At 49.3% G+C, this 22,358-nt stretch overlaps 1 protein-coding gene across 1 annotated transcript in view; it reads right to left on the bottom strand.

Annotated features, from left to right (window-relative positions):
* Positions 1–22,358, bottom strand: part of NXF1 (nuclear RNA export factor 1) — a 497,551-nt gene that overhangs the window by 209,062 nt on the left and 266,131 nt on the right. Inside the window, exons 12-14 of the mRNA XM_078660502.1 lie at positions 22,154–22,222; positions 21,298–21,353; positions 6,515–6,619 (exon numbers count right to left, since the gene is read on the bottom strand). Coding sequence (XP_078516628.1) covers positions 6,515–6,619; positions 21,298–21,353; positions 22,154–22,222 — 230 coding nt within the window. The remainder of the gene's footprint in view (positions 1–6,514; positions 6,620–21,297; positions 21,354–22,153; positions 22,223–22,358) is intronic.

The raw sequence follows: 22,358 nt of genomic DNA, 5'->3' as shown, positions 1-22,358 counted from the left end.
TGTTTGGAGTGTACATCAACACAGTAGTGTTTGGTGAATGTGTGTATGGTGGTCCATGTGGCTGCTCTGCATATATCCTCTAGAGGAATGTTACCTAGGAAAGCCATGGATGCCCCTAACTTGCGTGTGGAATGCGCTTGTGGGGGGGAACTGTTAATGTGCGTTTAGCTTTTTGATAACAGATTTGGATGCACTTAACAATCCATCTGGCTATACCTGATTTTGAAATTGGATTGCCTTTGTGCTGTGGAGAGAAGGCAACAAACAGTTGCTTAGTTTTCCTGAAATCTTTAGTTCTGTCTATGTAATACAGGAGAGCCCTTTTAACATCTAGTGTATGTAGTGCTCTGTCTGCCACTTAATCAGGATTTGGGAAGAATACTGGCAGTTCAATAGTTTGGTTAATGTGGAATTGTGACACTACCTTAGGCATAAATTTAGGGTTGGTACGCAGCACCACCCTATTAGCATGAATCTGAAGGAAAGGCTCCTGAATAGTGAGGGCTTCAGCTCACTAACCCGTCTGAGCGATATGATCGCTATCAGAAAAGCCACTTTCCATGTTAGAAATTGTATCTCACAAGAGTGAAGAGGTTCAAATAGGGGACCCATGAGTCTCGTGAGAACTATGTTTAGATTCCAGACAGGCGAAGGCGGGTGTCTTGGAGGAATTACCCTTTTGAGTCCCTCCAAAAAAGCTTTAATGGCAGGCACTTTGAAAAGGGAAAGGTGCTGTCTGTTTTGAAGAAAAGCAGCCATTGCTGCTAAATGTATCCTGATGGAACTGTATGCTAGATTGCATCTGTATAGGTGCAATAAGTAACAAATGATGTTTTGCGTTGATGCATCTAGCGGACTTATGTTATTATTGGAACAATCGATGACAAAACGCTTCCATTTTGCCGCATAGCATGCCCTGGTTGTAGGCCGCCTAGCCTCCTTGATGATGGCCATACAGTCAGGGGGCAGGTCCAGGTAGCCAAACTATGACCTCAGGAGCCATATTGCAAGGCTCAACTGTTGCGGATCTGGGTGCTGAATGTCTCCATGGTTCTGAGTGAGGAGATTGGGTGTGAGCCGTAGTCGCTGGTGGGGCACCACTGAAAGTTCTAGGAACGTGGTGTACCATGCTTGCCTTGCCCACGTTGGAGCAACCAGGATGAGGGTCATGGAGTGCTGCCTCAGTTTGCGCGCTACCAGCGGTATGAGCGGTGCTGGAGGAAAAGAGTATGCAAATCTGTTCGACCAGTTCATCCATATCGCATTTCCCTGAGACTGCGGGTGTGGGAACCTGGCGGCGAAGGTGTGGCATTTTGCGTTTTCTTGAGTGGCGAATAGGTCTATTTCTGGATGACCCCACTGCTGGAAATACGGTTGTAGCACTGAGGGATGGATCTCCCACTCGTGCATTTGATGGCTGTGTCTGCTGAGCATGTCCGCCATCTGGTTGTCCTTGCCCGGGAGGTGTTCCGCCATGAGGAACATGTTCCTTTGAATGGCCCACTTCCACATGCACTGTGCTAGGTGTGACAATTGTGGAGAGTGCGTCCCTCCCTATTTCTGGATGTAATACATTGCAGTCATGTTGTCCGTCCGGATCAGCACGACTTTGTTGCACAAATGCAACTTGAACGCCTTCATTGCCATGAAGATTGCCATCAGTTCTAGTAGGTTGATGTGCATCTTTCACTGCTGTGTTGTCCATAGGCCCTGCACGGTGTAATTTAGGACATGCGCTCCCAGCCCTGGAGAGATGCGTCCGCCGTCAGCACTATCTGTGGTACAGGCTCCTGGAACGGTCGTCCCCTGCAAAGGTTTTGTGTGTTCCACCAATGCAGAGAGTTGTATGCACGACCGGTTACCAACACTAGGTCTTTCAGCTGTCCATGAGCCTGGTTCCACTGTTGCGCCAAGCACTCCTGAAGCGGACGCATGGGACTATAAAGATACAGGAGGCCATCATGCCTAATAGTTGCATGAACACTTGCGCCGGGAGTGAGTGTTGGGGCTTGAATCTTTGAATGAGCACCTGCATGCTGTTGACTCTTGCAGAGTTCGGCTGTGCTGTTGCTGTCAGAGTGTTTATTTCCACGCCTAAGTACTGTTGGACAGGTGCGGGTTGTAGATGGGATTTTTGGTAATTGAGGAAAAATCCAAGACTGTGTAGGAGGTGAATTGTGCGGGACATGTGGCTGGCACATTGCTGGGCCGACTTTGCTTGGACAAGCCAGTCGTCCAGATATGGATAGACATGGATGTGTTGTCTCCGAAGGTGTGCAGCTACTGTCGCTAAGCACTTGGTAAACACTCTGGGGGCAGTAGTGACCCCGAAAGGCAGGACTTTGAACTGGTAATGCTGGTTGTTGATGGTGAACCTGAGATATTTCCTGGGACTGGGGTGAACGGGAATGTGGAAATATGCATCCTTCAGATCTAGTGTTGCTAGGAAATCTCCCTGACTGAGCAATGGTAGAACTTGCTGCAAAGTGAGCATGTGAAAGTGTTCTGACAGGATGTATTCGTTTAGGGGTCGGAGGTCCAGAATGGGCCTGAGAGACCCGTCCTTCTTTGGAATTAAGAAATACAGTGAGTACACCCCTGTACCTTGTTGTTCTAAAGGCACGAGTTCTATGGCCCCTTTGTGCAGCATGGATATGACTTCTTGCTGCAATAAGTGCATGTGCTCTGCGGACATAGGACGGTGCCTTGGCGGTATGTTGGGTGGAGTGGATGTTAGTTCCAGACAATAACCGTGTTTTATAAGTTGTCTCAACCACCTGTCCGTGGTAATGCCTTCCCAGACTGGCAGGAACAGCTGTAGTCTTCCCCCGACCGGTGTTATATGGTCTGGGGGCAGTGACAAGACGTCACTGTTTATTAGTGGCGGAGGACCTGGCATTGTTATTTCCTCGTCCTCTGCCCTTGGTACTGTTCCCACGGTATCCACCTCTATTGTTCTTGTTATAGGTGGTTTGTGAGCCTCCTTTGCTGTATTGTGTTTGTTGCAACGTTTGTCCTCTAGACGCTCCCCTGTTACCGGAGCGACGAAAGGAACCGCCCCTGAACTGCTGCCCCTGCAGAGCTCCCATGGATTTTGCAGTATCTGTGTCTTTTTTAATTTTCTCTAGGGTGGCGTCTACCTCAGGACCAAAGAGAAAGTCAGGGTTAACTGGCTGATTAAGCAGAGTTGTTTGGATCTCTGACTTGAACCCAGAGATGCGGAGCCAGGCATGCCTCCTAAGCATTACACTAGTGTTAATGGCCCTAGCTGCAGTGTCAGCTGCATCCAACGCACATTTAATTGATGCGTTTGAGATTAACTTCCCCTCCTGTATGAGCATTTCCGCCCCCTCCTTATAAGCATCAGGCAGGTGTTGCAGTAGCTGCTCTAGCGTGTCGTAGTGAGCCCTATCATATCGTGCTAATAGGGCCTGTGTGTTTGAGATTCTCCAAATATTAGCCGCTTGTGCTGCCACACGTTTGCCAGAAGGTTGCAAGATCTTGGATTCTTTGTCCGGAGGAGGAGCATCACCACTTGTCTGAGAGTTTGCTCTCTTTCGAGCATTAGCCACCACCAAGGAGTCCAAAGGGAGCTGTCCTTTGATATACGTAGGGTCCACAGATGCAGGTTGGTACTTCCTCTCAATCCTGGGGTTTATCACCCTTGTCTTTGTTGGCTCTTTAAAAATGTCACTAGCATGTTTGAGCACACCCTTGAGCATAGGCAAAGTTTTTACCGATCTTTCTGAGGTAGAGAAGGTATCAAACAGAAAGTCTTCCTCCACGGGGTCAGTGTGCATGTCCACATCATGGTTAAGGGCTGCCCTTTCAATCAAATCGTTAAACGCAGCAGTATCCTCAGTAGGCGATGTCCTGACTGAGTGTCAGGGGTGGTGTGCGGCTCATCAGGGTCAACAGGGTCAGTCCATGGTTGGGACTCCTCCTGGCTTGTGTCAAAGGGATAATTAAACTGGTCCTCATTGTACTCGTCCTCCACCTCTTCATTGGCAGGTGTGGGGGAATAGGCATTCTTGTCCATAGGATGGTATGGGTTCAGAAAGAGTAGGGGAAGTGGCAGAGTCTCTCTTTCTTTTGAGTGGTATTTTGTAGGACTCCATAGGAGTTTCAGGAATGATTTTCCTTTTATAAATAGTGAGTCGCCCTGTTTCGGAGTCGATGAACAGTTTCGACTGGATATCATAGGACGGTGGCTGGAACAGAACCTCCTCCTGCATGGGCCGAGCACTTGCGGCTACCGATGTCGACTTGGATGCGTCGGTGCCCTTTGGGAGCTGGACCATCTTAGGTTGTGTCGTTGGGGGCAGTCTGTATTTAATTGGCGCCGTAAGCGTCGGTGACGGACTGACCTGCTTGGAGGTAGGCGTCGTCTTTGATCCGACCGACTTTGACTGTTCAGTTTGTTGCTTGTGGCCTTGCGTCGACTCGAGCTGTTGTTGCACTGCAGGTACGCCCTTGTGCTTCGACTTGCTTTGTTCTTGCGGGGCGAGTTTTTCCTTCGACTCGAAGGCCTTCACTAGTAGTGGCTTCCGAGGCTTCGGATCGAGGCTTTTTTGGGTCTTGCGTCCCTTGGAAGAGTCGCCATCTTTGGACCCCGATGTCGACGTGAGCGTGACGTGCTTAACAGTAGACACGGGCTTCAGCGCCCCGATCTTCGGGTCGACACCCCCTTGTGACCCCGAGGGGTCGAGCACACCTTTCGACTTGGTATGTTCCGAAGTCGTCGAGCCGATGACCGTCTTCACCAGTTTCGGTTTCGATTTTGTGTCTTTAGGTTTCGGTTTCGATTTTTCCACTGATTGTGGCTGATCTACCGATGGCTCTTTGGCAATGTTCTTAGCCTGGCCCGGAAGCGGGGCTGTAGAACGTCGATGAAGATCTTGGCTAAGGCCTTCCAGCGATGCCTCGACCTGAGCCGTGGAAGTGTGTGTACCGGGCCCCGCTACTTCGGTTGGGCCCTGCTCATCGGCTGAGTCATCGACGGCTCCGATGGGTTGTGCGTCGTCTCCTACCTCGACGATGTCTTTATCAAGGACGTAGAATTCTTCTTCGTCCACATCGATGTTGGATTCTCGCCCTGACGCGGGATCCGACTGTCGATCAGGATCTTCCTCTTCTACACGTTCTTCGTCGTCGGCTCCGAAGAGGTTTTCTGGATCGGGCGCCGACTCCCGCGCCGAGTGTCGTGCAGCGCGTCGAAGGCGAAGAGTTTTCTTTGATCGAAATCTAGAACAGGCCATACAGCTGGCCTCGTCGTGGTCCGGTGAGAGACATTTATTGCACACCGGGTGCACATCGATGTGAGGGTATTCCGAATTGCAAATGGGGCATAGTTTGAACGGCCTCCGTTCCATCGTCTATCGTCGATGGGGCCTTTGGTGTCGAAAAGCAAACGGCCGTCTACGCCCGTCTCGAAGAACTGGAACAATATTAGGTACCGAACGAAAGACAATACCGACGCCCCGAAGGCCTTTTGGCCTTGAGAAAGTTTCTATATAGAGATTCCGAACGTGAGTTAAGAAAGTACATCCGAACCCAATGGCGGAAAAAACAATCTGAGCATGGAGTGGATGCCCATGCGCACTGTAGTCCAGGGGAGGAGCCACCTATCTTGTGATACTTCGAAGACTCTTCCAGGACAACAATGTGCAATCATCCGGACCAAACACTAGGCGGCGATCTATGCATAGATATAAATTCAGCAGCCCACATGCCTCGAACCAGTGTATTTCTTCCTTGCAGTCCTTAAAATCTTGACCCAGCAGGTGCCTTTTTTTATCTTTCTCTCTCTGATGTGCCTAAAAGGCTTTTTAGAATGAAACCCAAAAGACCACTTGTCAAATGCTGCAATGTAGTCACATTCTTCAATTAGATGTCATTTTAAGGCACAGAAAAGTTGAGTAAAAAGCAGGTATGTCTTTTTTATGGCACTCACACCAATTTTATGAACATTGAATTGGCTACCTCTTTCTAAAGATGGACTTTAAATAATTGAAGAAGTGTGTTCCGGGAGACCCGCAAATGCACAAGAATATTCTATGTTCATGACTATCAGGGAGTATCCTAGGATGCAGAAATAGCCAACCTAACAACTCTGGTGGACTCTCTGACCTCAGCAGTAAGAACCCTTGTCACTTGTAAACAACAGTCAAACCTCCTAAATTCAAAATCATTCATAAGAGCAGCAACAAAACTCAAACCTACTAGTTGACATCTGGTACGTTCAATCAAGTCTCCTTTCGTTCAGGACATAATTAAATTCACATTTTATGTTGTTACCTCAGTGAAAATGTCCTGAATTTGCAATGTACCCAAGAAAACAGCGCAACAATATCTTTCTACATTATAGAATACTCTTAAAGAATAATGGAAAAATTCATCATTAACACTCAATGCCCAAAACATAACCATCAATGCAAACAGCTATTCTGCTTTGGAGACAGTAATGATGAATCAGAGACAACAAACCAGACATGCAACTTGCAAAGTTATTCACCTTGTGCTTTGGTTAAAGAATGGGGTAGTGATTGAACAGCAAGCACCGTCATGGTAGGCGTCCAACAGAGCTTGACGATCCCCCGAGTCATAGACTGAGTAATATCTGCAAGGAATATAGAACGGACAAAATTAATCTCCACGAAGCATAAAAGCTTCTCTCACACATGGAAATCTTGCAGAATTAACCATTACTGTCTGACCTATATCTAATATAATGCCCTTTACCTCTTCACATCATTTACACATTTTCCCCACCCCTTATTCCTCAACTATTCCGTCCCACTGGACTCTTTCACCACTAGCTGTTTTCCCCTCCTATTTCTCCACAATCTCTTTTCTCTTTACTTATCCTGGCCTTTCGTGGCTTTCAACAGCACTTCTCAGTTCCTGCTTATGATCTTGTTACACCTTACCCTCTTGATCCATTCTCCTTCCCGCATCAACTATTTATTACTTACTCCTCTCCTGATTTCACTTTTAACCAATGCCTGATTGTGAGAAAGTGCCATCTCATCTTTCTTGCATTGGTATGCCCCCACTTTTTTCTGACTGGGATTTAATGAAAAGTGCACCACAGAGGGCATCTTAGAGATGCCCCCTGAAACCTAACCGCAATCCACGTCTGGACTGAGAGGCTGCCTAGGTTGCCACACAGTAGACATGTTGCTGGACCCCTGGTTGGAGAGCCCCCTGGGTGGAGAGCCCCCCGCTCTCCTGGGCCTGCAACAATGCACTTACTGGGCGAGGTGCTAGGTCTCCTCCCCCAGGATGGGCAGGGGGAAGCTTCAAAGGCCTGCCGCCTCTGTGAGCTCCTCCAGACCATTTGCTGTACCCAGCAACTGGCCCCCACCAGTCCTGACCCCCACTCTGGCAGGAAGACTGGTGGGAAAAACTACGTCAGGAAGGGGGGGTGCCAGCCTGTGCCAACACCACCCCTCAGGTGGGGGAGACTAGGTGAAGCACGACACCGGGCTACGGCCATCTTGAAGATGGGGAGCCCTGCTCAATCACAGCTAGGCTCCTGCCCCCCTCCCACAGGAGAGGAGCAGGCTAGGGGATGTACCCACCCCAGGACAGGGACCTATTGGTCCCTGCCCTTGCCCTACCTGTAACACCCCTAAATTCAGTATTTAGGGGCTCCCTGAACCATCCTTCCTCAGATCCCGATAAGAAAAGAAGACTGACTTGGCCCCAGCCCTACCGGCCTGTCGATCCTGGAACCTGATCCTGCCTAATCCCGGCGACTCCTGCGGACAGCAACCTTGGGACACCCAGAGAACCTGTGTGAGAAAGTGGCTCTATATATACTGGACCAAAGTAAGGTACAGTGTGTATAGAGTCCACAAACCCCAGAGGTATAACAGAGAGGTTAAAGTCAGGGCTGACCTTACTCTCAAAAGTGGTAGCTTGGTCGAGCAGTAAAGCAGTACCAGAGGACAGTGTAAAGCCAATTGTTTTTATATCAACAGATAAAGTTTTATTTTTAGAACCAACAGGTGTAAAAATATACTTTTCTCAATAGGAGTGATCTCAGATGAGTACTTTGCATAAAGGCAACAAACTGTGTAATCACAATAGGTACAGGGGTTGCAGTAGGCAACACAATTTAGCATTGAGCTCAATGGGGTTTTCTACATAAATGCAGGTAATTACCTAATAGATTACTTTTGTAATCCCAGGACTGGATCCTAGATTCAGTCTTGGGGTCTAAGCTGGTAACAGTTTAGTAAAAATGTTTAAGTTATTGCAGTGATTTTTAAGGAATAAAAAGCTATTTCAAAAGTTCCAACTTAGAAACTTTTCAAGGGAAATCTGGCAATGTTATCCTAGGGGAGAAAATTCAGGTTGCAGGTAAAGTATTATCTTGTTACTTTTGTAATCCAGTACTGGGCTCCTAGGTCCAGCACTGGGGTCTCATCTTAAAACAGGTAAGTAATTTCGTTTCAGTATTTCGTATAATTTGTAAAGACTATATCAAGTTTTCAAAAGTAGGCACTTAGAAGAAATTTCATAGTAAAGCAGACAATGGATTCCTATGAAGAAAATACAGGTTACTAGTAAACTCGGATAGGATTACTTTTGAGGTTCAGTACTGGGCTACAAGGTACAGTACTAGCTTCTCCCTGATCCCAGGCGAGTACTTCGGAATTCGGTTGATTTTATATGAATATTTTAAGTTTACAAAACTTCACAATTAAAAGATTTTTCGAGTCAAACCAGTCAATGTTGTCCAATGGCAGGTAAGTGAGTTACCGGTATCCAGGTGAGTACTCGACTGGTGAAGTTAAGGTTCTGGGCATAGACATGGGGGTCCCCCATGGTTAGGTAGGTACAGTTGGGTTCACCCTCAGAGGCGCAGGGGCGGCCGGGTGCAGAGGTAGTTAGGCCCAATGTTATCCAATGGGGGCCTCGGTTGGTGGCTGCTGGCTAGCAGGCCACGCGGCTGTGGGAGCCAGGCTCCGGGTCACTTGCTCAGGGCAAATGGGGAAGTAGGATAGGGTACCGGTTGCACTGCCAGGGGCACTCGGGCGGTTGGTGCAGGGTGCTTTTGAGACGTTGGGCGCTCAATGTTACTCAATGAGGAACTTGAAAAGGGAACAAAAGCTGCAGGCTCGGGGACGGAGGCTCTTCTGGAGCGACCAACACTTCGAGGGGTAAGTTGGGATCTTGGAGCATAAGTAGGCAACAAAGAATTGGGCACGGGGTCCGTGGGGCGCCAGGTGCAGGGGTGTCTTTTGAGGTCAGGAAATCTTACCCCCTCCTGGTCGCAGTCGGAGGGGTCCTTTGTCCTGAGGCTGTCGGGGTCCTCGAGGAGGGTTTTTGGGCACTGGACTTCGGGTCCCAGTCGCAGGGGGGACGTCCTCATGGTCCGGGATCACTCGGTCACGGGCCGGGCGGGTGCAGAGTGGGTTGGTCTGGAGCTTCCCAGCTGGCACCAGAGGGGTTGTTGCAGCAGAGCCTCTGCTGATGGGAGTCCCAGGCTTTGAGAGAGTCAAGGCAGGCAGGTCCTCTGGGTGTCCCAAGGTTGCTGGAGTCGCCGGGATTAGGCAGGAGCAGGTTCCAGGATCGACAGGCCGGTAGGGCTGGGGCCAAGTCAGTTGTTGTCGTCCTGTTAGCAGCTGCACGGCGGGTCTTCTTCTTGATCTTCTTTCTTCTTTTCTTATAGGGATCTCAGGAAGGAAGGTTCAGGGAGCCCCTAAATACTGAATTTAGGGGTGTTATGGGTAGGACAAGGGCAGGGACCAATAGGTCCCTTTTCTTGGGGTGGGTACACCCCCTAGCCTGCTCTTCTCCTGTGGGAGGGGGTCTAGCTGTGATTGGGCAGGGCTCCCCATCTTCAAGATGGCCAGAGCCCGGGGTCGTGCTTCACTGTGTCTCCCCCACCTGAGGGGTGGGGATGGCACAGGCTGGCACCCCCCCCCTTCGGAACGTAGTTTTTCCCGCCAGTCTTCCCGCCAGAGTGGGGGTCAGGACTGGTGGGGGCCAGTTGCTGGGGACAGCAAATGGTCTGGAGAAGCTCACAGAGGCGGCATACCTTGGAAGCTTCCCCCTGACCACCCTGGGGGAGGAGACCTAGCACCTCGCCCAGGATGTGCATTGTTGCAGGCCCAGGAGAGCAGAGGGCTCTCCACCCAGGGGTCCAGCAAGATGTCTGCTGTGTGGCAGCCTCTGCAGCCACTCAGCCCAGACGTGGATTGTAGGTTAGGTTTTCAGAGGGCATCTCTAAGATTCCCTCTGGTGCATTTTACATTAAATCCCACACTGGCATCGGTGTGGATTTAATGTGCTGAGAAGTTTGATACCAAACTTATCAGTCTTCAGTGTAGCCATTATGGTGCTATGGAATTCGTAATGACAACCTCCCAGCACCATATACCCTTAATGGCATCACTGCACTTAGTGCCCAGGAATGGCCCTGGGTACTGTAGGGGCACAGGGCTCATGCACCTGGGCCCTTTGGGTTTTAGTTTCAACACAGTTTTAGGGAAGGAACACAGGCCCTGGGTACCTGGTTGGCAGGAACCCAGGGCACACTCAGTCAAAGCACATCAGCAGTTCAGAAAAAAGTAGGGGCATACCAATGCAAGAAAGATGGCACTTTCTCACACAACACCCCCCCCCCCCCAAACGAAAGGTGATGAGACTAACCTTGCCCTAGGGAGTCTTCATTGTGTAAGTGGAAGAACCTGAAAAGTCCATCTGCATTGGCAAGGGCAGTCCCTGGTCGGTGTTCCACTTCAAAGTCCATACCCTGTAGGGGGATGGACCATCTCAGGAGTTTGGGATTTTCCCCTTTCATCTGCATTAGCCATCTGAGAGGTCTGTGGTCAGTTTGAACCAGGAAGTGAGTTTCAAACAAGTAGGGCCGCAACTTCTTCAGGGACCAAACCACAGTAAAGGCCTCCCTTCTCAATGGCACTCCAACGCTGCTCTCTGGGGAGTAGCCTCCTGCTTCTAAAAGCAACAAGTTGGTCTTGGCCTTCCTCATTGATCTGGGAGAGGACCGCTCCTATCCCCAGCTCTGAGGCATCAGTCTGCACTATGAACTGCTTGGAGTAGTCTGGTGCTTTTAGAATAGGTGCTGAGCACATTGCTTCTTTCAGGGTGTCAAAAGCCTTTTGGCAGCTAACAGTCCAGTTCACTTTCTTGGGTATTTTATTGGATGTGAGTTCTGTGAGGGGAGTCACAATGGACCCATATCCCTTCACAAACTTTCTGTAGTACCCGGTCAAGCCAAGGAATGCCCTGACTTGGGTTTGGGTGGTTAGAGCTGCCCAGTCCAGGATGCTCTGGATCTTGGGCTGTAAGGGTTGGACCTGGCCTTCACCAACAAGATGGAGCAAGTACACCACAGTGCCCTGCCCTATCTGGCATTTGGAAGCCTTGATAGTCAGTCCTGCAGATTGCAGGGCTTGTAGAACCTTCCCAAGGTGGATCAGGTGATCCTGCCAGGTGGAGCTAAAGACCGCAATATCATCAAGATAAGCTGCACTAAAGGACTCCAATCCAGTCTGGACTTGGTTCACCAACCTCTGGAAGGTGGTAGGGGCATTCTTTAACCCAAAATGCTTTACAGTAAACTGATAGTACCCATCAGGGGTGGAGAATGCTGTTTTCTCTTTGGCTCCGGGGGCCATGCTAATCTGCCAGTACCCTGCAGTCAAGTCAAAGGTACTTCGGAATGTGGCTGCCCCTAGCTTGTCTATCAACTCATCTGCTCTAGGAATGGGGTGAGCATTTGTTTTGGTGACAGAGTTGAGCCCTCTATAGTCCACACAGAACCTCATCTCTCTCTTTCCACCCTGTTGATGAGGTTTGGGGACCAGAAGGTTCAATCACCCCTAGTTCCAGCATCTTGCTGACTTCAGCTTTGATGCTTTCCTTGACTTGGTCTGATTGTCAATAGATTTTGTTTTTGACAAGGTTACTGTCACCAGTGCCCACATCATGGGTACACCAGCTGGTCAGACCAGGGGTCAAGGAAAAGAGGCTAGCAAACTGTTGCAAGACTTGCTTGCAGTCAGCCTGCTGTTGGGGAGTGAGGCTGTCTGAAAAGACTACTCCATCCACTGACCCATCTTTCGGGCTGGAGGAGAGGAGATCAGGGAGAGGTTCACTCTCTGCTTCCTGTTCCTCATCAGCCACCATCAGCATGGTGAGGTCAGCCCTGTCATTGTAAAGTTTAAGGCGGTTCACATGGATAACCCTTTTGGGTGTCCTGCTGGTGCCCAGGTCCACTAAGTAAGTGACCTCACTCTTTTTCTCCAGGATAGGGTAAGGGCCACTCCATCTGTCTTGGAGAGCCCTTGGTGCCACTGGCTCCAAAACCCACACCTGTTGTCCAGGTTGAAATTCAACCATGGCAGCTTTTTGGTCATACCAGTGCTTCTGCAGCTCCTGGCTGGCCTCAGGATTCTTGGATGCCTTGTAATGTACTCAGCCATTCTAGACCTTCGGCCAAGCACATAGTCCACAATGTCTTGTTTGGGTTCTTGGAGAGGCCTCTCCCATCACTCATTCACAAGACAAAGTGATCGCCTCACAGGGTGGCCAAACAGAAGCTCAAAGGGTGAAAACCCTACTCCCTTCTGAGGCACTTCCCTATAAGCGAAAAGCAGGCATGGCAACAGGACATCCCATCTCCTTTTGAGTTTTTCAGGGAGTCGCATGATCATACCTTTCAATGTCTGTTGAACCGCTCAACAAGACCATTGGTTTGTGGGTGGTATGGGGTAGTAATCTTGTACTACACCCCACACTCCTTACACATGTGTTTTAGGTAAGCAGACATGAAGTTGGAACCTCTGTCTGAGACCACCTCCTTAGGAAGCCCTACCCTAGTGAAGACACCCAGGAGGGCCTGGCTACTGCAGGAGCTGTAGTAACCCTAAGGGGAATTGCTTTAGGGTACCTAGTAGCATGATCCACTACTACTAGAATGAATTTGTTTTCGGAGGCTGTTGGATGTTCAAGTGGACCCACAATGTCCACACCTACCCATTCAAAGGGTACCACCACCACTGGCAGTGCTATCAGGGGGGCCTTTGGTTTGCCACTGGCCTGACGGGTAACACAGGAGCTCACAACTCCTTCACCTTTTGGTTCATCTGGGGCAAGTAGAAGTGGCTAACTAGCCTTTTCCAAGTTTTGTTCTACCCCAGATGTCCAGCTAGGGGGATGTCATGAGCTAAAGTTAGGAGGAACTCCCTGTACTTCTGTTGCACTACCACCATCCTGGTAGCTCCAGGAGTGGGGTTTCTTGCCTCCGCATACAGTAATCCCTCCTCCCAATAAGCTCTGTGGGTACCACTGACATCTTCCTGGGTTTCTGAAACAGCTTGCTGCTTCAGGCTTTCAAGAGTGGGGCAGTCTCGCTGACCCTGGCTCAGCTCTTCTCTAGTGGGTCCCCCTGGGCCCAGGAGTCCAACCAGGTAAGGCTCAAGCTCCATGGGCTCAGTTCCCTCTAGGGGTTCCAAGTCCTCTCCCTGAGGAGAGGGGTCCTGAGAGGCTTGCTGTGTAGAAGCTGGTCCCCCAGTCTTCTTGCTTTTTCTCTTGGTCGGTTGGGCCATACTTTCAGGCTCCAAACCTACTTGTTCACCCTTGTTAGTGCTCTGGTTTGCACACACACCAGTCTAAGGATACCCAGCATGGCTGCATGGGTTACTTGCTCAACCTCAGCCCAGGCTGAGGTTTCCAGGTCATTTCCAAGCAGACAGTCAGCTGGCAATTGTGGAGAGACCACTACCAGTTTCAGGCCAGTAACCTCCCCCCAACCTTATGTCACCATAGCCATAGGGCGTTGGGTGGTAATGCGGTCAGCATTGGTGACTGGGTAAGTTTTCTCAATCAAGTATTGCTCTGGTGAAACCAGCATTTTCTTCACCATAGTGATACTGGCACCTGTACCCCTCAATGCTTCAACTCTAGGTCCATTAATGGAGTGGTATTGCAAATACTTTTTACAGTTGGGTGGCCAACCAGCTACAGTGGCAACCTCCATTTCCCCCAAGGAGACTAGACTAGCTTGAGTGTATTCCCTGATTTACTCTGGGCACTCCTCTGATCCCATCTGTAGATTTGCTGTCCCTGGAGTAGCTGTACTAGGTGCCTTAGGGGCTTTGTTGTAGGGGCAGTTTTTGTCTACAGTTAAATGTCCCAACTTCTTACAGTTGTTACAATAGGCCTTGTTAGGATCAAAGTTCTACCCCCCTATAGGGCTGAGGCACATAGGGAGTAGTTTGGGACCTACCCACCTGTACAGGTTTTTGGGGCCGTTTGGAAGACTCATACGTTTTATCTTGGGGATTCTCACCACCTTTCCCCTGGGGAGGTTTTGTAACCGCCTTCTTTTGGTCACCCCCAGTGGTTGTCCTTGTCACCCTAGTCTTGACCCAATGGTCTGCCTTCTTTCCCAATTCTTGGGGAGAAATTAGACCTAGGTCTACCAAATGCTGATGCAACTTTTCATTTGAGCAATTACTCAAAATGTGTTCCTTCATAAACAAATTATAAAGTCCAGTAAAATCATGCACATTGTGTCCAGTTAACCAACCATCCAGTGTCTTTACTGAGTAGTCTACAAAATCTATCCAGGATTGGGTCTTGGTTTTGTGAGCCCCCTGAACCTAATTCTGTACTCCTCAGTAGTGAGCCCAAATCCCCCAATCAGAGTTTTCTTCATGAGGTCATAGGACCCTGCATCAGGCCCAGCGACGGTCAGAAGCCTGTCTCTGCAGTTACCAGAGAACATTTCCCACAGGAGTGCCCCCTCTCATATCACAAGCCCTTTTAAAGGCTGTGAACCACTTAGTGATATCATCACCTTCCTCAAATTTAGGGACCATCCCTGTAGGAGAGTAGGGTCTGCAATCCTATGATCACCCAGATTTTTGCTTTTTGCTTCACTGGTTTACGACTTTCCCTGGCTGTGGGCCTGCTAATCAGACCCACAGCCTAGCTGTTCTCTCTATTCCAAATTGTACCAGGTACTGAATTGGCACTGGGCCCTCTCCAATTCCCTGTACCCAGGGCAGAGGTGCACCCAGAAGTCTCCCAGGGGCTGCAGCATGTATTATGCCACCCCTGGGCTGACTAACTAAACTGACACAACTGGCTGCTTGACAGCTGGGGGCAAGGAGGTGTAATCACCCCTGCTCTAGATATAGTATACCTATATCTAAACCGAAAATGGACACACAGATCTCCAATCAGTCACTCCTATGGCAGGCCTTAACAATCCTGAAGGCAGAGTGCCTGGAATCGTGTGAGATGGTGCTCTGGCATGAGCTGAGCCTGTCTGCGGCTTTCGGGATCTATCCCTTAGCCGTTTCCATGATAGCGTCAGACCATATACTCTTAAGTGCCTTATAATCCTCGCGGTTATGGTAACTTTGGTCTGACATTATCTAAACATGTCGTGTAAGGTGTCATACGCTTTGGAATACTACCCCCTCGCCAGTTCTGGCGACGGGGGTAGTATTCCACCCCTCTAGAGGGAGAAGACATGTTGGTAGCCTGTAACCCCGGTTAAAGTTGAACATAGCCTTAGCTCCACAAAATGGATGCTGCCACCGAGACACAAGTCTGACCTCCTGCTGCTGGGAGTCCTTCCAGCGAGGAGTGCTTGGACAAAGGGTTTCCTGTCAGGGGCGGTGCTAGCACCATCCCAGACAGGGTTTTGTGTATCCCAGGTAGGCAGGGCTATAGAGGAAGGTGAATGCAAGTGGCACCCCGGTGCTCACTGTGCATAGGCCGGTTTGAACCAGTTCCAGGGGCACACCAGCCCCTGAGCTGGGGAAAGCCCGTACAAAGGAGAGGGGTGTAACCACCCCCCTCCTAGTCCCACCCATAGGGCAGGACTTCGTCGCGTGCCAGCCCCTTTCCTTAGGATAAAGGTAGGAGCAGGCCCCCTTCCAAATTAGATCATCTTTGAATCCTGAAACTACTTTCTACGAAAGGAACTCAAGACTTCTTCTCAAGATTTCTCCCTTGTGACTAAGGAGTAGTCACCCTGCAGCAGCAGGCACCACCTAAGTATCTTGCGGTTTGCTGAAACGTCCTTCCTCCGGAACCAGACTGCCCAGCTCGACGAGACCCGGACTCCCTGCCCTCTCTGACCTCAACCTGCCTCTACAGCACAGCTGAGACCCGTAGGTGCGACGAGACCAGAGGACCCGGCGATCATCAGAACCAGCACGACACTGAACCAGCACGACCACCGAGGGGCCCTCGAGTGGGTGCACTGGGGTAAGAGAAGCCCCAACCCCAAGCAGCACGAGCACCGAAGCCCAGCCCCCCAGCATCCTCCAGATCTGCGTGGGGCCCTTTTGCCTCTGCGTTGCTTGCCACGTTGTCCGGTCACTTGCCCGTTGGCTAGTGACCCTCCAGACGACGTCCTACGTTTACTTCACCGCTGGTCTAGCTCCTCTAGACTGGCCCTTGTCTCCTCTTGAAGGGGAACTTCCTCGGACCCTCCTGGTCCACTCCAGACGCCATTTTGTGTTACCACGTGGGCTTGCCTTCGCTAAGGCTTGTTGCCTCCTTCAACGGATCCAGCATCGCCAGCAGCAGACATCCGACGTGGGACAGCTCGCAGACCTCCAGCCTGGTCGACATCAGCACCCTGGTCCGTGTAGCAGCAGAATCCAGTGTCACCTCTTCACCTGGCTGAGTGACCTCGTCCGGTGCCATCCTGGTGCCCACCTACTCACCGGCTAGTGATTCAGAACTTGGTCCCCTCTGCTTACAGGTACTCTTCTTCAACTGATCCAGTCCTTGGATCAGCCCGGAACATCTTCACTGGTCGCCTGCTAGCAACTCTTACTTCAGGCTCCTGGTTCGTCAACGAGGTTTCCCGACGACACTTGAACCCTATGCAGCCGCAGCCCCTGGGCTAGGTAAACCGAGTACCACGGTGCTCCAGCGTAGATCCACTCTCTAAGTGTCTAGATCCACTTTCGTTTTTGACCTACCTAGTCGGGTTCGCCCGAGAACACTAACTTTTGCATTTACTAGTATCCATAGACTTTGTCCCGCATTACGCGTGAGAGTTTCCACTCTGCACCCGACGTCCCTAGGGCTCCTGCTTCTAATCCAAGGGTTCAGCATTGTAGGCCCAGCGTTTCTAAAGTCTCTGAGAGTAGTACTTACCTGCTAGTAATTTCGCATTCCACTTTTGTAGTATATGGTTTTTCGTGCCCCTCGGGCATTTGTGTAAATTGTGCGACTTTCAGTATTTCTTTAAGAGTTTTGTATTGTGCTTAGCTCCCTGACTCATAAAGAGTTCAGGGTAGTCTTGTTATAAATAAATATACTTTATTTTCATAACAACTTGTGTGGTGTCCTTTCACTTGGTGTTCAAGGGGTAAATGTGATGGTAAAGCAGCTGGCTTAACACGCCCTCTAGAGTTTAGCCTAAAGACTGCTCTTGTCCATGCTACTAGGATAGCTGGTCTATCAGGTTGACTTACAACCAATCATCAATAAGAGTCGTTAGGACTGATACATAGTGATCACTAGAATAGTGAGCACTGCATATCAGGCCAACTTCTCACAATCCCTTTGGGGATTTTAGGATCACAAGATTTCTCTCTATCTTTATTATTGGTATTGCTGCCTGCCACCAAGATAGGGGCTACAAGATATGGACTTTGAAGTGGAACACCGACCAGGGACTGCCCATGCCAATGCAGATGGACTTTCCAGGTTCTTCCACTTAGACAATGTAGACTCCCTAGGGCAAGGTTAGTCTCATTACCTTTCATGGGGGGGTGTGGGGGGGGGGGCGGGGGAAGTGCCATCTTTCTTGCATTGGTATGCCCCCACTTTTTTCTGACTGCTGATGTGCTTTGACTGAGTGTGCCCAGGGCTCCTGCCAACCAGGTACCCAGGGCCTGTGTTCCTTCCCTAAAACTGTGTTGAAACTAAAACCCAATTGGCATCTCTGGCCACCTGTCAGCCCCTAGTAAATGGTAGCCCAGGTCCCCAGGGCATGGTGACCAGAGAAGACCCCTAAGGACTGCAGCACTTATTGTGCCACTCTTAGGGGTCCTGTACCCTGGCACCCACACACTGCCTTTGCAGGCTGAGTGCCTAAGTACAGAACTAAGCAAAGAGTCGACAGCACACATCCCTGTGTGCCATGCCCACAAACCCACTGCCCTGGCATACATCAGTCACCCCTCTAGCTGGGTGCCCTATGCCAAGGTGTGGGCACAGGTGCATGAGCCCTGTGCCCCTACAGTACCCAGGGCCATTCCTGGGCACTGTAAGTGCAGTGATGCCTTTAAGCGTATATGGTGCGGGGAGGTCGACATCACGAACTCCACAACATCATAATGGCTACACTGAAGACTAACAAGTTTGGTATCAAACTTCTCAGCATATTAAATCCACACTGATGCCACTGTGGGATTTAATGAAAATGCACCACAGAGGGCATCTTAGAGATGCCCCCTGAAATCTAACTCCAATCCACGTCTGGACTGAGAGGCTGCCTAGGCTGCCACACAGCAGACATGTTGCTGGACCCTGGGTGGAGAGCCCCCCGCTCTCCTGGGCCTGAAACAATGCACATCCTGGGCGAGGTGCTAGGTCTCCTCCCCCAGGATGGGCAGGGGGAAGCATCAAAGGCCTGCCGCCTCTGTGAGCTTCTCCAGACCATTTGCTGTACCCAGCAACTGGCCCCCACCAGTCCTGACCCCCACTCTGGCGGGAAGACTGGCGGGAAAAACTACGTCAGGAAGGGGGGGGGTGCCAGCCTGTGCCAACCCCACCCCTCAGGAGGGGGAGACTAGATGAAGCACGACCCGGGCTCCGGCCATCTTGAAGATGGTGAGCCCTGCCCAATCACAGCTAGGCTCTTGCCCCCCTCCCACAGGAGAGGAGCAGGCTAGGGGGTGTACCCACCCCAGGACAGGGACCTATTGGTCCCTGCCCTTGCCCTACCTGTAACACCACTAAATTCAGTATTTAGGGGATCCCTGAACCTTCCATCCTCAGATCCCGATAAGAAAAGAAGAAAGAAGTTCAAGAAGTAGAAGACCCGCCGTGCAGCTGCTAACAGGACGACAACAACTGAATTGGCCCCAGCCCTACCGGCCTCTCGATACTGGAACCTGCTCCTGCCTAATCCCGGCGATTCCTGCGGACAGCAACCTTGGGACACCCAGAGGACCTGTCTGCCTTGACCCTCACAAAGCCTGGGACTCCCATCAGCAGAGGCTCTGCTACAACAACCCCACCTGGTGCCAGCAGGAAGCTCCGGACCAACCCACTCTGCACCCGCCGAGCCCGGCCCGTGCCTGAGTGATCCAGGACCACGAGGACGTCCCCCCGGCGACTGGGACCCAAAATCCAGTGCCCAAAGACCCTCCTAGATGACCCAGAAGACGCCTGCAGCCTCAGGACAAAGGACCCCTCCGACAGCGACCAGCAGAGGCTAAGATTTTCCGACCTCAAAAGACACCCCTGCACCCGGCGCCCCACGGCCCCCTGTGCCCAACTCCTGGGTGCCTACCTATCCTCCAGGTTCCCAACTTACCCCTCGAAGTGTTGGTCGCTCCAGAAGATCCTCCGTCCCCGAGCCTGCAGCCTTTGTTCCCTTTTCAAGTTCCTCATTGAATAACATTGAGCGCCCGACGGCTCAAAAGCACCCTGCACCCAGTCACCCGAGTGCCCCTGGCAGTGCAACCTGTAACCTATCCTACTTCCCCATTTGCCCTGAGCAAGTGACCAGGAGCCCAGCTCCCACAGCCGCGTTGCCTGCTAGCCAGCAGCCACCAACCGGAGGTCCCCTGCCCCAATTGGATAACATTGGGCCTAACTACCTCTGCAACCGGCCGCCCCTGCAACGCTGAGGGTGAGCCAACTGTACCTACCTGACCCTGGGGGACCCTTGAGTCTATGCCCAGAACCTTAACTTCACCAGTTGAGTACTCACCTGGAAACCGGTAACTCACTTACCTGCCATTGGATAACATTGACTGGCTTGATTCGAAAATTCTTTTAAGTGTGAAGTGTGAAGTTTTGAAAACTTAAAATATTCCTATAAAATCAACCGAATTCCGAAGTACTCACCTGGGATTAGGAGAGAAGCTAGTAATCCTAACCGAGTTTACTAGTAACCTGTATTTTCTCCATAGGAATCCATTGTCTGCTTTTCTATGAAATTTCTTTTAAGTGTCTACTTTTGAAAACTTGAAATATTCTTTAAAAATCATACGAACTACTGAAACGTAATTACTTACCTGTTTTAAGTTGAGACCCCAGTGCTGGACCTAGGAGCCCAGTACTGGATTACAAAAGTAACGAGATCATACTTTACCTGCAACCTGAATTTTCTCCCCTTGGATAAAATTGCCAGATTTCCCTTGAAAAGTTTCTGAGTGTGAATTTTTTAAATAGCTTTTTATTCCTTAAAAATCCCTGCAATAACTAAAACGTTTTTACTAAACTGTTTCCAACTTAGAGCCCAAGACTGAATCTAGGATCCAGTCCTGGGATTACAAAAGTAATCTATTAAGTAATTACCTGCATTTATGTAGAAAAACCCATTGAGCTCAATGCTAAATTGGATTTAGAATTGTGTTGCCCACTGCAACCCCTGTACCTATTGTGATTACACAGTTTATTGCCTTTCTGCAAAGTACTCATCTGAGATCACTCATATTGAGAAAAGTATATTTTTACACCTGTTGGTTCTAAAAATAAAACTACTATATCTGTTGATATAAAAACAATTGGGCTGGAGTTCAGTCCTTGAGTGTGTGAAAACCTTTGCTGACTGAGTGTGTACAACAAATGCTTTACACTGTCCTCTGGTACTGCCTTACTGTTCGACCAAGCTACCACTTTTGAGAGTAAGGTCAGCCCTGACTTTAACCTCCGTTACACCTCTGGGGTTTGTGGACTCTATACACACACTGTACCTTACTTTGGTCCAGTATATATAGAGCCACTTTCTCACACTGATACTCGATCTCTTAAATTATAACATTTATTGATTATGTTTTATACGTTTTCTGATCTGTGTAAGTTATAATTCTTTTTTTTATGTAGATGTATATACATTGGGCTGAGGATGCTTGTAAGAATTGATAAACGATTAAACAACAGTACTACACTCAACACAAGTGATCTACATGGACTTCGATGGATTAAGGACCGATTTTAAGAACTCATAAGGGTGCCACAGGACTCGTGGAATGCCATCTCACAGCCATCACTCTACCCTCACCACAAGCTCTAATCACATTATGTCACAATGAGGGATGCACTTACTGATGCAGGAACCGTAGCACTAGAACTTTAATGTCATCTGATCCAAAGTAACTTCCCTGTAAATAAGATACAGAAGAAACAAAAAGTTTTTTGCCTCTAACAAGAGTTTAAAAATTGACAGGTTTTGCACATTTGCATCCTTAGAATATTCCTGATGGAGGAGGCTCCAAAAGGCATTTTGCTAAAAATACTCAATGAAGAGGCAAAGGGGTGGGATTGGGGAATGGGGGGAAGGGGGGTTGGGGGAGTCTAAGGCTGCAAAAAGAAAAGATGTGGGGGTTTCAGCCTTAAGTTCCTGAGACACTATTGTACAATTATTCGCTTCAGAAAATGAGTTGCATGTCCTGGAATCAAGATACTGACCCAGGTGTCAGATCACCCAATGCCTTAAAGGTGAAAAAGAACAGTTGGATAAAGGATATGAAAAAAAATTACAATAAAGTTGAGGGAAAGAAAAACTACAGTAGTAAAAAATAAGCTGAAATAAAAACATGGTGGCAAGAGAAGAAAAAGTAATCAATTATAGAAAAAGCTAAAAAGACCTTAAGTGGCCTACAGTAATTTCTACATTACTTTGCAACAGGACTTAAAAACCTAAAATGATGCACAAGTCATTTCAGAGTCCACCTGTTTCATAAGCCCTTCAACAAAATTATATTGCATCATAATGTACTAAAACAGAACAGGTTAAACATGTTGAGCTCTGCCCTCGGACAGCTAAGACAAAGGCAACTATGATTTTCCAGCAGAAAATGATGAATTAATTAAACGATACCATTCAATAATTTAAATTAATTTCATGCAGCACAGTGCAGCCATTTACCCTTGCTCACCAGTGGAATTATTTCTTACTTACCTTAGTAGGTGGGAGCGTCGTGGGAGTTTCTACATCAAAGGAAATAGGAGGGGGTAGATCATGGCCATCCTGAGGAAAAATGAAAGTAGGAAATAAAGAGCAAGGTATAGAGTGCATGTGAAGAAGGAATATGACAGTGTGGTGAAAAATACATGGTTAGAAATCAAACAATCCCACTGAAAGCACACCTGTCAGATGTGACTAC

The sequence above is a fragment of the Lissotriton helveticus genome, chromosome 9 (genome assembly GCF_964261635.1).
Source record: "Lissotriton helveticus chromosome 9, aLisHel1.1, whole genome shotgun sequence".
Taxonomy (NCBI): Eukaryota; Metazoa; Chordata; class Amphibia; order Caudata; family Salamandridae; genus Lissotriton; species Lissotriton helveticus.
Note: the sequence above shows the minus strand (reverse complement) of the source record. Positions and strands in the feature narration are given on the sequence as shown.